Source organism: Phasianus colchicus, chromosome 2 (assembly GCF_987193195.1).
Source record: "Phasianus colchicus chromosome 2, bPhaCol1.hap1.1, whole genome shotgun sequence".
NCBI lineage: Eukaryota > Metazoa > Chordata > Aves > Galliformes > Phasianidae > Phasianus > Phasianus colchicus.
Window position 1 is genome coordinate 45,806,740 of NC_143437.1, and position 19,884 is coordinate 45,826,623.

General features: G+C 37.5%; 1 protein-coding gene across 1 annotated transcript in view; it reads left to right on the forward strand.

Annotated features, from left to right (window-relative positions):
- The window catches only part of UTRN (utrophin), a 284,487-nt gene that overhangs the window by 41,491 nt on the left and 223,112 nt on the right, over positions 1-19,884 (forward strand). The window contains exons 5-17 of the mRNA XM_031612385.2: positions 801-893; positions 1,764-1,936; positions 5,257-5,372; positions 6,443-6,606; positions 7,189-7,392; positions 8,442-8,623; positions 9,245-9,395; positions 10,570-10,689; positions 11,437-11,538; positions 15,324-15,431; positions 15,963-16,142; positions 17,428-17,597; positions 18,916-19,039. Of these exons, the coding sequence (XP_031468245.2) occupies positions 801-893; positions 1,764-1,936; positions 5,257-5,372; positions 6,443-6,606; positions 7,189-7,392; positions 8,442-8,623; positions 9,245-9,395; positions 10,570-10,689; positions 11,437-11,538; positions 15,324-15,431; positions 15,963-16,142; positions 17,428-17,597; positions 18,916-19,039 (1,887 nt within the window). The remainder of the gene's footprint in view (positions 1-800; positions 894-1,763; positions 1,937-5,256; positions 5,373-6,442; positions 6,607-7,188; positions 7,393-8,441; positions 8,624-9,244; positions 9,396-10,569; positions 10,690-11,436; positions 11,539-15,323; positions 15,432-15,962; positions 16,143-17,427; positions 17,598-18,915; positions 19,040-19,884) is intronic.

Sequence of the window (19,884 nt, forward strand, 5' to 3'; positions counted from 1 at the left end):
CAGAGGGTGGGCTCAGTCACTGTCCTCCGATTGTTCATATTGTTGAACTGCTAACCAGCTCCTTGGTGTGGGTTTTGTCAATATGAACAGTGCTGTTCCCAGATACAGCTCTTAGGGGTAGAGTAAACTGGGAACTGGACGGTACAACTTTGTTCTGGAGCCAGGATGAGAACGGGAGAGAAAAGCTTCACCACAGAGTTGAAATACAGTATTATTTGTCCGTGGAACTGGAGGATGGCTCAGATTATTTGTGAGAATGAAGCCCAGCTCTCTGCACTGTATGGAAACATGTTTCAGCATCTGCTGCATGGGGGTATTTGTTTTCTCTGCCAAATGGAGCTGTTACTAGCTGTTTCCATAGACCATGGTGATGATTAATGCAGTGTGCTGCTAGGTTCCTCCAAAAGATGGAGCTTGGTGCTTCTTTTCATTGACTGAATGGAGAGGGGTAGCCTCTATTCAGACTCTAAAGTAGCAGTGAGTGTCTGGTAGGGTGCTCTAAGCTTATCTTAGAGCTTATATCTATATCTATAAGCTTATTCCTGAGTGCTGAATACTTAATGCTGGAGTGGGTAGCCTCATGTATTCTCTTGTGTACTGAAGTAATCTCCTCTCTCCCCTTTTTTTTTTTTTTATAATGTTCTCAGTTTGAATGTCTGAGGAGTATAGAAAACTTGAACATCTTACTTTTTCTTGAGTTTTTTGTCTCCTTGTGGAAACTTGTCCCTTTGGGATGCTCATTCACACAAAGCTTTAACCTTTGACAGTGTTGTTTGATAGAGTTGATCTGTCCTTTCCAGGTAGAGTTGGTGAATATAGGGGGAACTGACATCGTTGATGGAAATCACAAGCTGACACTGGGGCTTCTGTGGAGCATTATCTTGCATTGGCAGGTGAGGAAGATGTAATGAGATCTCTTCCCTTCCAGGAATCATGCATGTCTAATCTGGGATTCTCACAAACCTTTCTGGAGTTTTTGCAGTGTAAAAAAAAAAAACAACCAGCGTTTCTATTCTAGGCTGGTAAATAAAGACAGGCCAGTGTTTGGTTTCTGACCTCTGTCTGTTGGCTGCCTCCTGTGATGTGTATTCTCATATGTCCTCCGTTGTACTCACTCAGTTCCTGGGGCTGTTAAATGCTAAAACGTTTATATTTCTTCCTGGAGATGTAAGCACTTACGTTTGCAGGTGTTTTTCTGCTATCTTGGTAGCTTTGTTGGGCTTGCATCTTTTATGCAGCTCTGGAGGTTTGTTTCTCAGCGTCATAGATTGAATTACTCCCAGTTTATCCACATACCTGAGAGGATCACTGGATTCACTCGGAGGGACTTCAGCGGATGCTTGTGCATAGCACATCAAACAGCACACTTCCTGTGTTGGCTGAACAGTTATCCTGTTCTTGCCAAAAGCCTCTGCAAAGTTGTATTTTTGGGGTTTGTTTACTAATGGAACCCCAGTGCAAGGCAGTAAGAAATATTATACCCCATGGTGAGTGCTGGCGGCACTGAGGAGCGGGGGAGGGCTGTAATGTAGGAGTAACTTGTCATTTATTACATGGTGCTTTATTGGTACTTGTAATCAGTAGAGAGTAAAGATGGCCTGAAGGCTCCTATTCCTACCTCTCATATAAAGAGTTAAAGTTTGACTCATAGCTTTTCACGGAAAAGCAGCTTTCCTGGTTTGTAAATCAGCTTGGTTCAAAAGATTTGTAAGCAGGAGAAGCGGAGAACGTGTCTGTAAGATGTAGGTGCTGCTGTCTTGTAGGTGAAGGATGTCATGAAGAATATCATGTCAGATTTGCAGCAGACCAACAGTGAGAAAATCCTGTTGAGCTGGGTTCGGCAGTCCTCAAGACCTTACAGTCAAGTCAATGTTTTGAACTTCACAACGAGCTGGGCAGATGGACTTGCTTTTAATGCTGTCATCCACAGACACAAGTAAGTGACATAGTTCTTCTTTTACCTGTTGAAGTAAGCTGGTTTTTTTTTTTTTTTTTTTTTTTTGCCTGTGTCTTTGTGCTTGAGCATTTGTAGGCTTCTAGCCTGTTTCAGTAGTTCATTTTTCTTGTAGTAACAATAACAATGCATAGATATTGCTGGACCCTTGCCAAAAACAAAGCCAAGGCAGCAGTGCAACTCTCAGAATTCTCACATGCACACTCACTAACTGGATTTACATCCTACTATACAGAGAGTATGCTGAATGGATATCAATATTGATTGATCTGTATCAGTTACGTTGCTTCTCCTTGCACTTTCTTCATTTTATCTTCCCTCCCATGCAATGGGAAAAACTCCTCCTTCAGTTTGCCATATCACTTCAGAAGGAAAGTACAGAAGCTTCAAAATGAAGGAATGAGAAAGATGGGCTTTGTGGCTCTTTTTAGGTTTTCAATATATGTTACTTGAAAGACTCTGTATTCAGCACTTTCAGGAGGGCAACTTTTTTCATTTTTTGTTGAGTAGCAGAATGAAAGGAGAACAGAGTAGTTTTTCTTTATATTTTATAATGAATTGTGTTAAAAAAGCTTGTGTTCTTTCTGATTTGGGAAGCCTATAGATATCTTCATTTTACAGACTCCTACAACACTCGCATATCTGTGTGTGTGATCTGTCTGCTTCTGGGCAACTTAAATGAAGGCAGTTCTTCTTTTGCATGGGTTGACTGTTCTTTACCATGCTTTTTTTTACTATATTTTTACTTATTTACTATTATCTTTACCATACTTCTTTACTATTTCAGTGTGATAATGGCATGATGATATTACCTCTTAGCCACCAGGTAGCTGTCATAGCAAATAGTTCATACATGCTGGGTATGAATATTCTGCGTGTTGGTAAAGTGTTCACTTTGAGCCTGCTGTTCTCTGATCTTCAGCCTGTGCTGACTGAACTATCACAGGCTTGCTGCTTTCAGCCTGGGTGCGGTCTGATGTACCTGTGTGTCTTCAGGAACTCGCTGGTGTTCAGCCTGCATGCATATATGGGGAGCATATACCCATTCTGAGGACTTCTGAAAGTTTGGAAGTGCTTTTTTGGAAAAGGCAGAGAAATACTAATGGAAGTCTCTGGTGTTTACGCTGTCAGAAGTGTTAACAAGATGTGATCTTTACAGGTGGTTTTCTTGTCAGCGTAATTGTCTGTAGAGGCATAGCTCTGCCAGTGAACATAAAGCTTTGTGTTAGAGCACCAGCTTTAGATACAGGTGAGACTCGTGTTCCTAAGAATGAATACTGAGAAGGACAGAGGTAGTAAAATTAGCTTTAGGCTGTTTGTGGACCTTATGCCCTGTGACTTTCTGCTTGGGCTTTCTGAGTTCTGAAATCTGTGAGCTCTGCCCTTTTCAAAGCACTGCTGTGTAGCAAGAGCCCCTGATGAAACCTTTGCATGACTGTGCTTTCCTCTGGCTTTGGAAAACTTCTCTCGTAGTTAGCTGTCTCTTTGCTCTTCTCTCTGAGCCTTATAGTCCCTCTTCTGGGAACCTGGCAAGCTCAGAATTCTTAACACCTGCAGTCTTTCAGTGGAACACCATTTTCCCCACAGTTCTCAGAACTCTTGAGCTGCCTTTAAATCTAGGCAGCCTTTGAAAGAGAGAACCTGTAAAAGACCCTTGCAGGAAACAAAGGGATTGAGGCGTGTTGCGGAATTGGTAGGACAACAAAGCTGTTTAGCTTACCTGGATCAGTATTGCCTCCCTGCCTAAGGAATACTTTCAGTATTGTGTTTTTTATTTAGTTTTGTCCTCGGACACGTAATATAGGGGAGTTTTTGTGGTTCCTATTAAGAACTTTAGTAGCTCGCTTTTCTCTTTGTGTCTATGAATAATCGCTTATAGTTTTACCTCTTGGTTGTAATATTTAATAACTTTGTAACACTTGCAGTACTTAAGTTATATGAGATAATAGGACATAAAACATTTTATTGTGTTAGTCTCTCTCATTTCCTAATATTAGCCAAGTTCTTCTTTGAATTGAATTCTGTTCTTTGGTACATTTTTTTTTGCTCCTAGGTCAATACCTAGGTTGCATTCTATTAGAATTTGTGTTACTATGGCACTAGGAGGGTTAGTGCATATCTAATACATTTGTTGCAAAATGTTTTTCAAAGTAAAAGTCTCTTACAAAGCTTTGTGAATCTGTGCGGCTGTCTTTTGCTTCTTGCATTGAAGTACAGTATTCCATAAATACATACTGGGATCTTTACATATTTGCCCCCCTGCCTCAGCTTTTATTCTGGCTTTTTGCTCCTCAGACCTGTTGGTTTACAGCCTTCCTATTTCATGTGATGATTCAGCACATGTTAAAATAATACTCTCAGGTCAATTTATAACTGAAATGAGAATTAAAAGAACTGAAGTCAAACCCATCATTTCATCCCCAGTTTTCTGCGGAACGCAGAATCAATAGCAGCATTTTGATGAGGAGCCACTATACAGAGGAATGTAAAGTATTTTAATGGTTCATAGCTTTATGGCTGTGTTGCTGCAGCATTAGGCTGATCATGCCCTGTGGGTATACATAGCAATGGGAGGGGCCCTCTTTGCTGATACTTTTTCTTATTCCATACTCTGCTCTTTACCACTTAGATCTGCCGGTATGTTTTTGGGTATGCAACTGGGCTGGAGATTTGGTTTGGTTAACGTGAATGGAAGGTGAAGGGTGCTGTGCTGCTGGTGCTGTAAATCTATCTGCTCACAATGTGACTCATGGATGCTTCAGATTTTTTTTAAAGCAGGGATAAAGGCCACATGGTGTGCTAGGTTAGCAGGTGTGAAGACTCCTGTTTCTGGCTATAATGGTCTCGGCTGGTCACTGAGCTACATCACAAGTTTGGAGTGAGGCTCTCTAGAAATAGAGTGATTACATAGCATGGCCTGACACAGAAATCCCGTAGTGGGAATAACACTGTAAAAAGAAAGAATTGAAGAAAACTAGTTCCAGAAGAAATTTGAAACACAGGATTTACTTATTTTCTAGTTATTAGCACTTAATCTATAGTTGCATTTAATTAGTATATATAAGAATGAAATGCGGATGGTGCTGTGGACATGTGGTCACTTACCTGTTAGTGATTGCCAGAATATTTTTTATTTGTGTGTTTGTGAATATACACTGGAATTTGTATTTTGTATGTATGTTCATGTTTGTATTACTTATGTAGCTACCTCGACGTCCATAACTTAAAATTCTGAATGGTATGTGTCTTTAAATTTAAATTAAATTCGCTGTTCTTTTTTCTGTTTTGTCTTTTACTTTCAGACCTGAGTTCTTCAGCTGGGATAAAGTTATAATGATGTCTCCAATTGAGAGACTGGAACATGCTTTCAGCATAGCCAAAAACCACCTGGGAATTGAGAAACTGTTGGATCCTGAAGGTGCAAGAAAGTTATTCTACTTGAGATATGAAGCATTTTTCTTCAAGAAAATGCTTATATAGACATTTACTGCTACAAATTTCAGCAATTTTGTGCAGTGATATTTTGTTTTGGTCCCTTAAATTTGAAGTTAGAAGTATGTAAATTGTAGGGTGAGAGTATGCTTGTGTATGTGTGTTTAAGTTTCATTCTTCTTTGAATGTTAAGGTTCAGAATGGCTTACCCTTCAGAGGCAGTGTACAGGAACATAAACAAAAACGTGTACCAACTTTTATTTTAGGGAGGGGTTCTATTGCAAATATACTTTTCTGATGAACAGCACTTTGTAGAATGGAATTGCTTAAGAGTTTGTGATCTTTTATTCTTTGTTGTAAACACTGTATGTAACAGTAGCTGTAGTGCTGTGAATACTTACTGTGAATACTCATCAGGAAACTTGTATGGCCCTTTCTTAAAACCCTGAGCTGTCACTCTGTTTTGAAGTGAATCTCTGAAGATGTGTTCTATATGACAAAATCTCAAACTTTATAGATTGAAGCACCACGACCTTTTTATTTACTTTTTATTTTTTAAAAGTAAGCTGAATTAGTAGAACTCATAACCTGATGTATATGTGAATCAGAGTCTGTGAAACTCTTTTCTGTATGAAGAGAAAACAAATGAACTGACCATTGCTGAAAGTGAGGATAGAACTCAAGTAGAAGTGTCTCTTTGAGGGATTTTGTTCCTGAACTGCATTTCTTCTTGGGAAATGCTCAAGAATGTTTCCAAAACCATTTTTATTCCTCAGTAACCACAGGTTTGGGGTCTTCAAAAAGGTCATGCCTTTTGATGTAGTGTAGAAAATTATTTTTATATCATTTTTTTCCTTTGTACTTCATGCTTTCAACATGCATAAACACTTGGTCTTTTAGACAAAAGCTTACTAAGAGCTGATTAACAGGGGAACCTGTGCTTTGCTCTGTGTGTGAAATATTACTGTCTGAACTGTACTCTGTGTAATGATTTAGAAAAGCAGTTTCTTTATTAATCCCTGTTCCCTTTTTTTTTTTTTTTTGGTTTTAATGCAGATGTTGCTGTACCACTTCCAGACAAAAAGTCCATTATTATGTATTTAACATCTTTGTTTGAGGTCCTTCCTAAGCAAGTCACCATGGAAGACATTCGGGAAGTGGAGACCCTTCCAAGGAGATTCAAGCAGGAATGTGAAGATGGAGAATTCAGCTTGAAGCAGGTATGTTTGTTATTGAAGACTGGCTGGGTCTTGAGTTGTAATTTTAGCTGATCTTCAGGCTTGTCAGTTCACTGGAACATGCTTTCTATCTTATTCAACATAATTGGGAAAATATGAAAAATCATTGCCATCTTTTTGATTGCCTTCATCGACTTTATCTTCCTTTTCCTTTTCTGATTCATGTATATGTTCCTTTTCACTGAGGTAGAAACATCTATATTATGTGTGTTTTGTCTGTTTAGTTTATTTTCCTGTTTTATCTTGTGAAGCTGGAGAGAGTAACCTGAAGTCTGCAACAGAGTTAGCAGCAGGGCTGCTAGTGGTGATGGGATTTGGTGGGTATTTATTTCTGTGGGAGGTCCACTGCCCTTTTAAATTAGTAAAATTAAAGTTTTCTATCCAGATCCTTTATTTTAAAGTGAAAGTTTGTTAGTGGTAACTGTTGGCCACTCTCATTAGAAATGTACCTAACAGTTTTAAAATTTTAAGAAGGATTAAAAGGGATCTTAATTGTTCTTAGTATCATTTTTCAAAGCATCTTTTCAGTTTTTTGAAGATGTTACTTTTCTCTTGGTCGCCTAGGCTGTAGCACTTGAAGAGGAGCAGAGCAGTTCTAGAGCAGAAACCCCCAGCACAGTGACAGAGGTGGATATGGACTTGGATAGCTACCAAGTTGCTCTGGAAGAAGTCCTCACGTGGTTGCTGTCAGCTGAAGATGCATTTCGGGAACAGGAAGAAATATCTGGTGATGTTGAAGAAGTCAAAGAGCAATTTGCCACCCATGAAGTAAGCAGTAAGCTTTTCTTAAGTTATTTCATGGTTTTAGTTTGTTTTTTGTATTTTGTTTGTGTGTGTGTATATGTGTAGGGGCTGCAAAACTTCTGTTTTTTAGTCCTTATCAAAATACTGCTAGTCTGTTTCTTTTGTCTTGGTAAATTAAAAACACCTGTAACTTTTTTTTTTTTTTAATGGACAAATAATTGTTCATTTGGCAGTGAAATAGATCTTCCTAGGAGAAACTTGCAGTATAGCAGGTTTTGAAACTTTTTTTTAGTTGGCTTTCTGTGGCTGGCTCACTGGTGTCATAGTCATAGAATTACTTGGGTTGGAAGAGAACTTGAAGACTGTCTAGTTCCAACACCTCTGCCATTGTCAGGGACGCCTTCTACTGGACAAGATTGCCTAGAGCCTTGGCTTGAACACTTCCAGGGATCGAGCATTCACAGCTTCTCTGGACAACATGTTCTAGTGCTTCATTTGCAGTATCCGTATTACAAAAACAGTCTAATTCAGCCTGATTCTCATTTCTCTGCCAGCTTCTGAAAAGCTTGATCTGCCCAATGTTATCTGCTGTGAAATCGGTAATCATTTCAGTTTAATTCAGTGGTCTCTCTGTCTTGATTAGTATAGTTTTCAGAAATGCATTTACTTCTGAATCTTGGTGGTGTTTTTTTTAACTATTTTGTTTTTGTTCTTTCAAAGTCAAATATTCTAATGTTGCAGAAAGATTGAAGTGTCATGTTAGATGTTTTAGTTTTCTCCTGTGTCAGCTTACTGTATACAACTTCATCTAAAATATGATTACAGATCAATATGAACTTTTAAAACTGTGAACAAAAGAAAAGAGGTCTTCTGGATTTTCACTAAGTATATGAATTTTAGTTAATAACTTTTAGAGTTCAATTTACTTGCTTATGGTACACTTTAGATTTTATTTGCTGTTGATCATAGGTTAGTTGGTAAGTTCTTGGTGCATTTGCTCAAAGACTGTACCAATGCAGACTCCTGTTAGGAGCTCACGGATCAGTGATGTGCCTCCTTGTACTGTTTTCCAGGCTTTTATGATGGAACTGACCGCGCACCAAAGCAGTGTGGGCAGTGTCCTGCAGGCTGGGAACCAGCTGGTGGCACAGGGAAATCTGTCACCTGAAGAGGAGTTTGAGATTCAGGAACAAATGCTGCTGCTGAACTCCCGCTGGGAGGAGCTCAGGGTGGAGAGCATGGACAGGCAGTCCCGGTGAGTCATGCCTCACAACCTCTCCTAAAGCTGCAGGACTGGCTTCTGTTGCATACTGCATCTCAGAGGAACTGCTTTTTATCTGCTTTGTGGGATACATTTTTTTGTGTCACAAACTGAAAAGTTAATTCTGAAGCCCATCCTCTTCGTACTTTCCAACATAAACAGAGGAAATGGATATAACTTTTCTTGGATTCTTAAGTAAGAGTATTTTAAGACTTCTGTTATATAAGCGTACCAGACTAAATATATGGTATCTACATGCAGTAGTTACATAAACGTGTTTTTTAATATTTTCAGTAGCTTAAGTTCCTGAATAAAAGATACAGCAGATGTGAATAGCTTTATGTGTTTCCAGAGTTAAAGAGCAGTTAATGGAATTTTTTCCCACCAATGCATTATCAAGCTCAGAGGTACACATCAAGGAAGAAACAGATTGCAGCTCTCAGCAGTGGTGGTTCTGGTAGCAGCAAATTGCAGTTTCAAAACAGTCTGTAGTATAAATTGCATAATTCACTATTATTTGATGATACTTAACTTGTTTCCTTTTGTAAGTAGAACTTAGTTTGTTTCCCTGGGAAGACTGTTTCTGAAATGACTCTGCCTGTATTTCCCCTGTAGCCTGCATGACATGCTGATGGAGCTACAGAAGAAGCAGTTGCAGCAGCTGTCTGACTGGCTGACAGTTACAGAAGAACGCATTCAGAAGATGGAATCTCAACTTTTAGCTGATGATTTAGTGGCCCTTCAGAAACAGCTAGAAGAACACAAAGTAAGCCTTTCTTCTGTAATGTGAAGTGTTGATTGGAAGGTTTCCTTAGCTGAGGAGCTTTCTAAAGGATGAGGATGAGCAACTGGACATTCTGTAATACGTTAGCGCTGATGAATATAGAAGAAACTGTGTTATCTTTGCTTCATGCAAGAAATGAGGCCTTTCCAGGTGAATTGTTGCTGTAAGGGACAGTATGAAATGCTTGTAGATAACAGACATTTAATGACTGTTAAGCGTTGCTAAGGCGTATTTGAGATTTGCCACTTAAAATAACATGGGAGTCAAAAGTATTGGGAATGACCTCTCAATTCTACACCCTGCTATTACAGGGATTGCGTTGTAAGGAAGTGTATAGATACCACTCTCTGTGTACAACATTTTTTAGTTGGTTTGATTCTCAGTTAAGTTTCTGTATAGAAGTATAGCCTTTCTAGCCTGCAGTAGTTTTTTGAAAGGTGATCTTTTAATATTTGTCATGCTTGCAGCTTTGGTTTTTGCAGTCAGTGCTGAGGTTTGACCTTCTCTCTGACTTGGGGCATACCTCACAAGGCGAGAACTGCTAAGTATTCTTAGCCTGTGTAGTTTCTTGTCCCACACTTGCATTCTTTGCTTGTCTTCAAAGGCTGTGGAGCTCGAGACCTGTTGATCATACAGTAGCTTAAGATTTTTTGGGATGGAAAGTGATATTTACAGTACTTTAAAGGCGTATGAATATTGCAGAGTTATTTGAGAGGTAGGCTTCAACCAGAAGCTTAGCTGCCAGAAGTTGTATGAAGATTTAAATGTACAGGTTACTTTAAACTAATTGGAGTGGTACACTTTTTGCAGTTGCTAGGTATCAGTTTGTGTCTATTGTATTTGGTACTTAGGTTTTGAGAAATGTCAATTATTAAATGTTCATAGTGGTTTTTCCATTTGACATATGTGTTCAATTTAAAAATATATATATTGTTAAGCAAGTATCAAAGGATAGGTTCTCTTATCTATAGCAGTAGATGTATAGAAATTCAGTGCAACTGTCATGTGATTCTTCTAGACAAGAATGGTGCATACTTTCAAAAACATTTATTTGTTTTCAGAAACATTTATTTGTATTTTAACAAAAGGTTTTTAGATTATTTTCTAGCAGTCTTGGTAAATATTTGCAGTTTGTAATCAGTGATGTGTTTTCTAGAGCTTGCAGAATGACCTGGAGGCAGAACAAGTGAAAGTAAACTCTCTAACGCACATGGTTGTCATTGTTGATGAAAGCAGTGGGGAGAGTGCAACAGCTATTCTGGAGGAACAATTGCAGGTAAAGTGCTAGTGGTTTTTGTTTTTTAATTGCAAGCATTTAAAATATTTGCATATAATTGCTAATCAACATTTTTGTGCTTAAAGACAATTTGTCTTAGCAATTTTAAGTAATACAGCTTTAAATGTAAGATTAATGTAAAGAATTCTTAAACTTGCTCAGCATAAAACCTATGAAAGTTATTTGACTTTCAGACTAAATTCCTAACTAGTCAAGCTGCTTGCACCCCCAGACTTAGGCACTTTTGAGATGCATCTTTTCAACAGGTTCACTAAAATGGGGAAACACACAGTACAATTATTCATTTCATGTAGGTAATTTTCATCAGAGGGTTATAATTTGATGGAAAAATATATAAACACGTGAACAGAATTTGTCTAGGAAATACTGTATGAATTATTTTCCTGGTTGATTTTTTTTTTATTATTTTTTTTATTATTTTTTAGTTATGCTGTATCCCTAGTAAAGCATTTAGAAAAAAAGATCGATTAAAATGGAAATTTTAATAAAATGAGATTTTAATTGCTCCTCTTGAGGTCAATCATATAGCTCCCTAAGTTCAGTGTATGCTCTTGAAATATTTAACCTTAAGCTTTGTGCAAAACAACAATGGCAGCTGATGGCAATAAGGTAATTACTGTAAGGAAAGAGGTTACTGTGAAGAAAACACTTTTTTTTTTTAATATCTGATTTTTGGATTTCCTTGTGAGGCTTGTGAATATTCATGAATATTTCCTGCTTTTACAGAAGCTGGGTGAGCGGTGGACAGCAGTTTGTCGCTGGACTGAGGAAAGACGACTCAAATTGCAAGAAATTCAGCTCTTATGGCAGGAGCTGCTAGAAGAGCAGGTGAGCTCTTTGTTTTAACCACAGTGTTTTTTTTATTTTTTTTTTAATTTTATTTTTTATTTCTTAAAGTATCTCTTAGTGGAGTTTAACAAAATCTCACAAAATAGCTGTAAAGAGCTAGAATTTTGGTTACTGTTTGGGTTCCCAATATTTCTTGAACAGTACAGTGTAAGTATTTACTCAACTTTTAGCAAGAAATTTTATGCCTCCTCATAAAACAGTTTTGAAGGTAGCTATTTAATGTTCTTGTGGGGTTAATACTTTTGAAAATTTTGTTACTTTATATTCATCGATTGCAATGAATTCTACAAAATAAGAAAAATTAGAGTCATTACACTCTGAATCTTTGACAAAACTATAATTATAGAATGGTTAGAAGTAGCCTTAAAAATAATCTACTTCCAAACCTCCGGCCATAGGCAAGGACAGCTTCCACTAGATCAGGTTTCTCAAAGCCTTTTCCCTCCCCCAGGGATGGAGCATGCACAGTTTCTCTGGGCAGCATGTTCCAGTGCATCAGTAGCCTCATAGTAAAGATTTTTCTTCCTCATATCCAGTCTAAATCTACTCTCTTTTAGTTTGAAATTGTTACCCTTTTCACTGTACTGCACGTTCACGTTAAAATTCACTCTCCAGCTTTCTTATAGGCTCTTTTTAGGTACTGGAAGACCTCAGTGAGGTCTCTCTGGAGCCTTCTCTTATCCAGGCTGAACAGCCCCAACTCTCTAAGCTCCTCTTTGTAGGAAAAGTGCTCTGGTCGTCCTCATGGTTTTCTTCTAGACTTGCTCCGTGAAGTTCTTGTACTTTTGCTGGGGACCCAGATTTGGATGCAGTACACCAGATTGAGTTTCATGGGAGCATAGTAGAAGGGGGACAGTCACTTCCCTTGGCCTACCAGCTGTGCTTGTTTGGATGCAGCCCTGGCTGTCGTTGACATCCTGGAATGCCAGCGCACTGACAGCTTCTGTTGAGCTTCCCTGGTGAGGCCATGTCTGGATTACTGTTTTGGGCTCCTCAGTTGAAGAAAGGCAGGAAACTTCTGGAGTGAGTCTAGCAGAGGACCACAAAGATTATTAGGAGAAACCTGGAGTATCTCCTCTTATGAGGAAAGACTGAGAAACCTGAGACTGTTCAGCCTGGAGAAGAAAAGACAGAAGGAGGGATATTACCAATGCTTGTAAATACCTAATGGGTGCGAGTCAAGTGGATGGGATCAGGCTGCCTGGCAACAGGATAGGAGGCAAGGGGCACAAACTGGTACACAGGTCAGTATTGTGAAACATGCAGATTGGGTCAGTTTGCTGAGTCTAGGCAAACAGTCACATTGTGAAGAAGATGGCATTGTGAGTTTTCTCTTGCTTTGATACTGTGCATTGTGGGTGGACCTTGAATACTACTAAAACATGAATTAGCTGTTATCATCCAAAAAAAAACCCAAAATAGTAACTGCTGCATCTTTTCAGCTTGTTTTGTGAATGAGCTTAAAAATATTTGATGACTTTTCCTTTGAAGTTTTTACTTAAGTTGTTTTGTTTTCTTAAATAATGGCCTTTATCGCTGTAATCCATTGTTTAAACTCTGCAGTACACAGTGTGTTTAGATATTTAGAAGAAATCAAACTGTGCCGATGATGCAATTGTTGCTGTTGCTATCAGTTACAGCCTGGTTTCTTTGATAGATGTTTTGTCTGCATTTTTTAGGTTGTGTATGTGATTCTCCTTGACCCCTCCTGTATCTATCTACTATTGCTAATCCAAAAATGCGACTCATATGATCCTTGCTGTTAAATAGATGCAAGGTTCAAGTTCTGGCTTATCCAATGCCACATTACTGTATATTTCTTACTTTAAAACACTGTCTTAGCGTACATGTGTATATATTTATATTTTACATATATATATATATATATATATAAAAAATCGTGTGCTAACATTTTCTGGTAACTCTCAAGCAAGGTAAGACACTGAACTGAGAAATAAGGAATCCCAAAAAAGCTTTTCTCTTTATGTCAAGGTACTGACTACAGCTGCTGTTTTGATGACTCTATGTGAACATTTTTCTAGCCTTTTCCACTCTTTTTTGCTATACATGGAAAAATAACCATTTACTGACTGTTATAAAACTATTGAGAGTGTCAGCTTCCATTGGACTTGCTCGGCTCTCAGATTTTTAATTTTTTTTTTTTAAATTGCATGTAATTACATTGCTTTGAAAAAATGAAAAACCTTTTGTTCTTGTTTAATGTAGAATGTCAGATATCAAGTAACCAGGACGTAGAAGTTAATTTTAGCTGGTTTAGGTCAGCCTGTGTTTGCATTAATTTTTCAAGTTGATACAACACATTTATTACTGTCAGGTTTGACTTACAGATTTCTATCAAGTAACGGACCAAAAAATTCAATTTGAAATCGATTAAAACATCTTGATAACAGAGAAGTACCTAAAACATTGAGGTACTATTATTTTTCCATTTCACTCAGCCATGCGGGGAGATGAACAGTGTTGGTGCTTAAGCCTTTTTGTGGCTAAATAGAAATTTTTTTGAAAACCACATTGCCAACTCAACACAATTCTTACCATTCAGGAAACAAATTCCTCAATCGGTGCCAGATATTTCTCAGCACTGTGATAATTATATTTCAGTTTTCTAAGGAGAGCTATCTTTGACTGCTGATTTAGCAGAAGTTAATTGTATACACTGAAGGATTTCTAAGCTCCTCTGTTATACATAAAGTAAGTTGGCTGGGATGGCAGCTTGATTTTTCCAAAGAAGGAGTATTTGGTGTTCTCCCAGCCCTTACAGTGTTTCCACCACTATAACATTTGCTGTCTGTACATTTTGCACATTGTTTTATGGTGGCAATAAAAAAAAACTGCCTTCACCCTTTGGCCCAGAAGTTGCTGTACTCAGTTCTGGGCCAAAGCTGGACTGAGAAGCTACTGTCTGTTCTGAAGTGTGTTTTCACTGAAAAAACTATCTGCCTTGCTCCATTATTTTATTTTATTTTTCTTCAACATAGAGGGGTAGCAGTGCGCAACTGAGCTTCACTGATGAGAAAGCTGCATAGTGAAGTCTATGGTGATAGCTGTGCAGTAGTGACAAAATAATACAAAATGTATAAAATCCTTCCTGTCATTTGATGCTAGTTTACTGCTGGAGTTTCCATAGGAGTACTGTGTGACTAGAGTGAGACTCAGGAGAGATTTCCTAGAAAAAAAGTTAAAAACTTGCTTTCTTGCTTTGCCATGAGCTAGTAATCTCCAGAGCAGACTGCTCTACCTTTCAGGAGTTAATGAGATAGTGTTTAAAGCTAGTTTGCATCTGGAAGTAGGTATATTAAACACAGTGGTAACTAATAAACATTAGAGTCTGTGACTGTCTGGGTTAAAAAGACTCTGAATTAACAATGTGGCTTCTGTGAGAAAACTGTCTGTAATGGCTGGTTTTGAATCACAGAGGAAGAAGGGTGGAGAATGAAAGCAAGCATACATGCAGTTTTGCTACATTTAATTCCAGTATTTATAAATCCTGCCTTATAGTGGATATTTTATTTATATGAATAACTTGGAAATACTGATTGTATTGTTTTATTTTTTTCTTCCTGAAAAGTATTACTCAATTTTCCAGTCTGATTTTTTTTTTGTCCCCCTTTAATGTAGTATTTTGTTAAATGTGGACTGAAATTGTAGGAATTTTAGAACTGTTTGAAATGTAAAGACCTTAAAGAAGAAATTGTCAATAGCTGTTTGACATGTTCTTGTGTTATTTTCCTTGTAATCCTCAGTGCTTATTGAACGCTTGGTTAACTGAGAAAGAAGATGCCTTAAGTAAGGTCCAGACAAGCAACTTCAGAGACCAAATAGATCTGAGCGTGAATGTTCGAAAACTAGCAGTGAGTATTTTTTATTCTGATCTATCCTTTCAAATCTGAGTTTCAGTGAATGGCAAGTTATGAGTTTGACTCCAGTAGGAGCTGTGAATGCATTGTAGTCTGTAACCAGACTTACAGTCTCTCCTTGTCAGATTATTTCACTTGAATTTTAAAAATCTGCATACAACTTTCTCCATGGTCGTTCTAGGTTGGTGTGACCTACTTTGGAACAGTTAACCTGTTTTTAGAATGTTTTACAGTCTGTAGTCCACTAGGCAGCTGTGTTTTCCAAGTTGTGATGCGTGTGTGTTTGTTTTTTAATGCATTGATACAGGTTATACTCAAAACAATCATTTGTAACTGTAACTCGAGTGCTGTAGCAGATTAATAGCTTTTTCAGGGATGTGCTTTCCTTGAGTGTATCATTAATGTTTTGTTACACAAGAAACCTATGCTACAGCTGTCTTAGGTAGTAGATTTGTTCATGGAATTAGTGGCCAAGAGGTGGCAGAATTCCTACTGTTATGTTTTAATATTTTCTTTTAACCTCAGATTTTGAAAGAGGACATGGGTATGAAACGGCAGACGCTAGACCAGCTGAATGAGCTGGGTCAGGATGTGGCCCAAATACTTGGAAATAGCAGAGCATCCAATCAAATTGACCATGATCAAGAGGAACTAACTCAGAGGTGGGACAGTTTGGTTCAGAAGCTAGAAGATTACTCTAACCAGGTACTTATTTATGCTCTGGTGTTTTTTTTTTTTTTTTTTTTTTTTTTGGCATCTAGCTAGAGGTCAATGAATTCTCTTTCACGTGATTATCATCTGTGGAAAAGTCTGGGTTTGTTTTGTTTTGTTTTTCACTTTCAGAACAAGTTGTTTACCTAACTAATACCATTACTCTGTTCTCGGGGAGATTAAGCTTTATTTTTTCTGATGAGTAAAGCAGCTTGCTGTGTATTTTCAATCAATACAAATGCTTTAAAATATTTATAAGAGTTCTAGGAGTGGACTAAATTTCATACTAAAAGAAAACAAAGACAAAACTCAGAACAAATAAATAAATGGGAGTCATAGAGGCATTTCTTATCTGCAATGTCTTATCTGTTGAAATCAGAGCAGTTGTTTGTTTGATATGTAAGGTTGACAGCCAAGCTGGACTGTTAAGTGTTTATTTTAGTATTTTGAGTGCTTGCTAATATTTCATTTAGACAGAACTCCCATTGGCATCTGTGAGAACTTTGACAGTTTTATGTCTCATGTGCCTCTTTTTGGTGATACTGAAAGATGATTATGGTGATGGCTGCAGTGCTTCTTCACAATCCATTTAGTATGTAGTAAATGAATTGTATGATCTATGAGTAGTGTCCATTTCAGCCTTACTTTGTTCTTGCTTTTGAGTCAATGCAGTGCAGAGTGCTTAATCCCAAGCTTGTCCATTCACTCCCCCCAAATATCAAGCACATGCTTAGCTAGAACTTACAGAATAATTCCCATGTGACTTGTGTTATAACATATGGAAGAATGTGGAAGGATTCTGCTGACTTCAGTAAGTTTTTACATTAGTTTTTAGGTCACCTACTCTGTGTGTCTGCTCTTTCTAAGTTGCGTGTTTGATTTTGTGGGGAATGTGTATCTGATACAGAACTGTATGTTAATAAACACAAAGAACCTTGGTTCTTTCTGTAAATGAACCAAGCAGTTGTGGAAGAAAATATACAGGTAATGGATTGTGTTGATTTAAATTCAGTTTTGCTACCACGAAATTCTCATTGAACTGAGAATTTTAGTGCATAACTCCCATCTGTAAAATGAGAATAATGGTCTTTTCCTTGGGAGTGCTTTGGCATCTATGATAACAATAACTCATGAGTACTTTTTGAAGGCTAGGTACGATCACTTGTAGGAGTAATAAAAGCCCTTTCATTCACTGATGACTAAAAAGAACTAAACAAACAAATTACAGTTTGCATTAGAAAATGATATTTAACCCTTTTTGTTAAAACATTTTGTATAGGTAACTCAAGCTGTAGGAAGTGTAGGGATGTCACAGATTTCACAGAAGACTTCTGCAGAAACAATGTCATTAAAAGAAAAGGTGGTGGTAAGAGAATCCAGGCAGGAATCACCTCCACCACCACCTCCAAAGAAAAGGCAAATCCCAGGGGATAATGAAGCAAAGAAACAGTAAGTATATGTCACTGCCATTTTCCCTTGCCCATTAGATTATACATTAGCTTATTTCCCTTGGTCTTGGGTTTTGAATCTCATTTTATGCAAGTGAGGAATGTTTAAGGAACAAGCCTGCAGATTCCATTAATTTCAAAAGAAAGCAGGGATGGTGTTTTTTTGTTTCTTTTTTTCCTTCAGAAAAGCAAGTCTTCATTTCTTTGTACCTCAGCTCCTTTGCTGAAAGATAGAATTCATTTTATTTACTTTGTTTTGGAAAAATGTCTTTACATCATGGGATTAAAAGTGTAGTGAAAGGACCAGGTGTTTTGATTTGCTGTGTATTTCTGGTCTCCATAAAATATACAGGAGAAACTATTAAAAAAATCCCAAACAAACAACAAAACAACGAACACCTTAAAAACCTGTTCAATCTACCTGGTATTTAGTAACAGAGAGGATATTACAGTGATGTCTCCTTTCACAAGTGTGTCTGGAGAGACTGATTTTTTTGCATATATTTTTAATAATGTGTTTCAGCGCTTTCATTAAATAGCATGTCTGAAACTAAAGAATTGTTTTAAAGATAAGTGAAGTTGCATACTCATCATTTAGCTATTTGTATTTGCCTTAGAAAATAAATTTTTTATGGTGCCACTCCTTTAAACTTTTGGCATGTTTTTTAGGGAGATGATAAGAGTGTTGCATCAGGAGCAAGCAGTTTAAACCGTATTAAGGACAGTATTGAACTTTCTTCTGATGCTTTTTCCTGATCCTGATTACATATATTGAAACCATCAACTAGCCAGTAACTGGAATTTTGCAGTTTTTCCCACAGAAATTTTGAGTGGCTGACAATAAGTTTTGTATCTCTTCTGAGATTGTTATTCCACATTAGAATTTACATCATGTTAAGTCATACAATTGTAGTTAGATCTAGTGGTCTGTAGAGTCTTTGCTTTGTCCTTCTCTCAAGTTGTGTATGATATTGGTTAATTTGGGAAGGTATTTTTGTGGTAATATTGGTCATGACTGACTTAAGTTACAAGCTATGGTGCTTAGAAGTTTTAGGCATGAGAAAGTCATGTCAATATGGACAATTTCAGCTGTAGCAAAAAATCTTAAGCTAATTTTAAATCAGCTAAGCATTCAGAAACAAATTTCCATACTCATTACCATGAACACCTAAGCTGCTAGCTTTTTCTTCAGACTCAATAGCACTGCAAACTCTTCAAAAATCTAGAATGTACTGAACTTTAAGACTTAACATTTTAAAACAGTCAACAGAATAGGGGAAAAAAGGGCCAAATCAAAATTGTCTAACCTTTTAAACCAGGTTTGATGCTGAAAGTGCTGAGCTGTTGAATTGGATTTCAAAATCAAAAGCTGCCATTCAGGCCACAGACATCAAAGAGTACAAGAAGATGAGAGAGACTTCAAGCGTGAAAGAAAAGTTAAAGGTAAAATGAGGAGAGGGAGAGTTTTTTTTTCCACTGAATAATATATTTTGTTTAAGCCGGCTGTCAGTTTGAGGTGTGACCAGATCTACATGCTTCATGGGGATTAGGTCCTTTTGTTAAATACTTCCAAGCTAGCCAGACATGAAAATCTGACCAACTAGACACAGCTTTTTGTTGGTGTTGGGTCACACAATCTGAAGAAAATTTTGAAAGCATGTATAACTAATGCTTGCTTCAGAATTGAGATAAATCACATCTTCAAGATTAGTATCTTTTTCCACAAAGCATTTTATTTTGGCTTCATGCTTCATGGTTGGTGGTGGACTTGATACCCGCTCAGGGTCCAAAATGTTCTGTTATGTTTCCAGGGTTTGGACAATCATTGATTGGTACATTAATTTTAGAGGAAAGAGGGATAGTTACAACTCGTGAATTATAGATAAGATATGCAATTCTACAGTAACTTATGGGAACCATGAAATAAATCTTTTATCTGTTCTTTCTGTTTCAGGAATGTGTTCTTGCCTTTTTTGGTCCTAGACCATGCTTTGTTAATGAAGGCTTACTAGAGCTTTAGCAGGATCCAGGCCTAGTTTTGAAATCAAAGGCAATGCTTAAGATTATCTATAAGGAGACTTCTTCTCAGTGTGCTAGTGGGAAATGGTGCCAGTAGGAAGGTTTGGAATGATAGTACTGTTGGAAATAAAAATCAAAACAGTCCTCCCCAATACTTTATATAGCTTGTAGCCATTTATAAAATAGGCTCCAAGATGAACACCAGGTTCCTGTGGACAACACTGTTTTTAAACTATTGGACACTAAATGGATAGGACAATGTTTTTTCT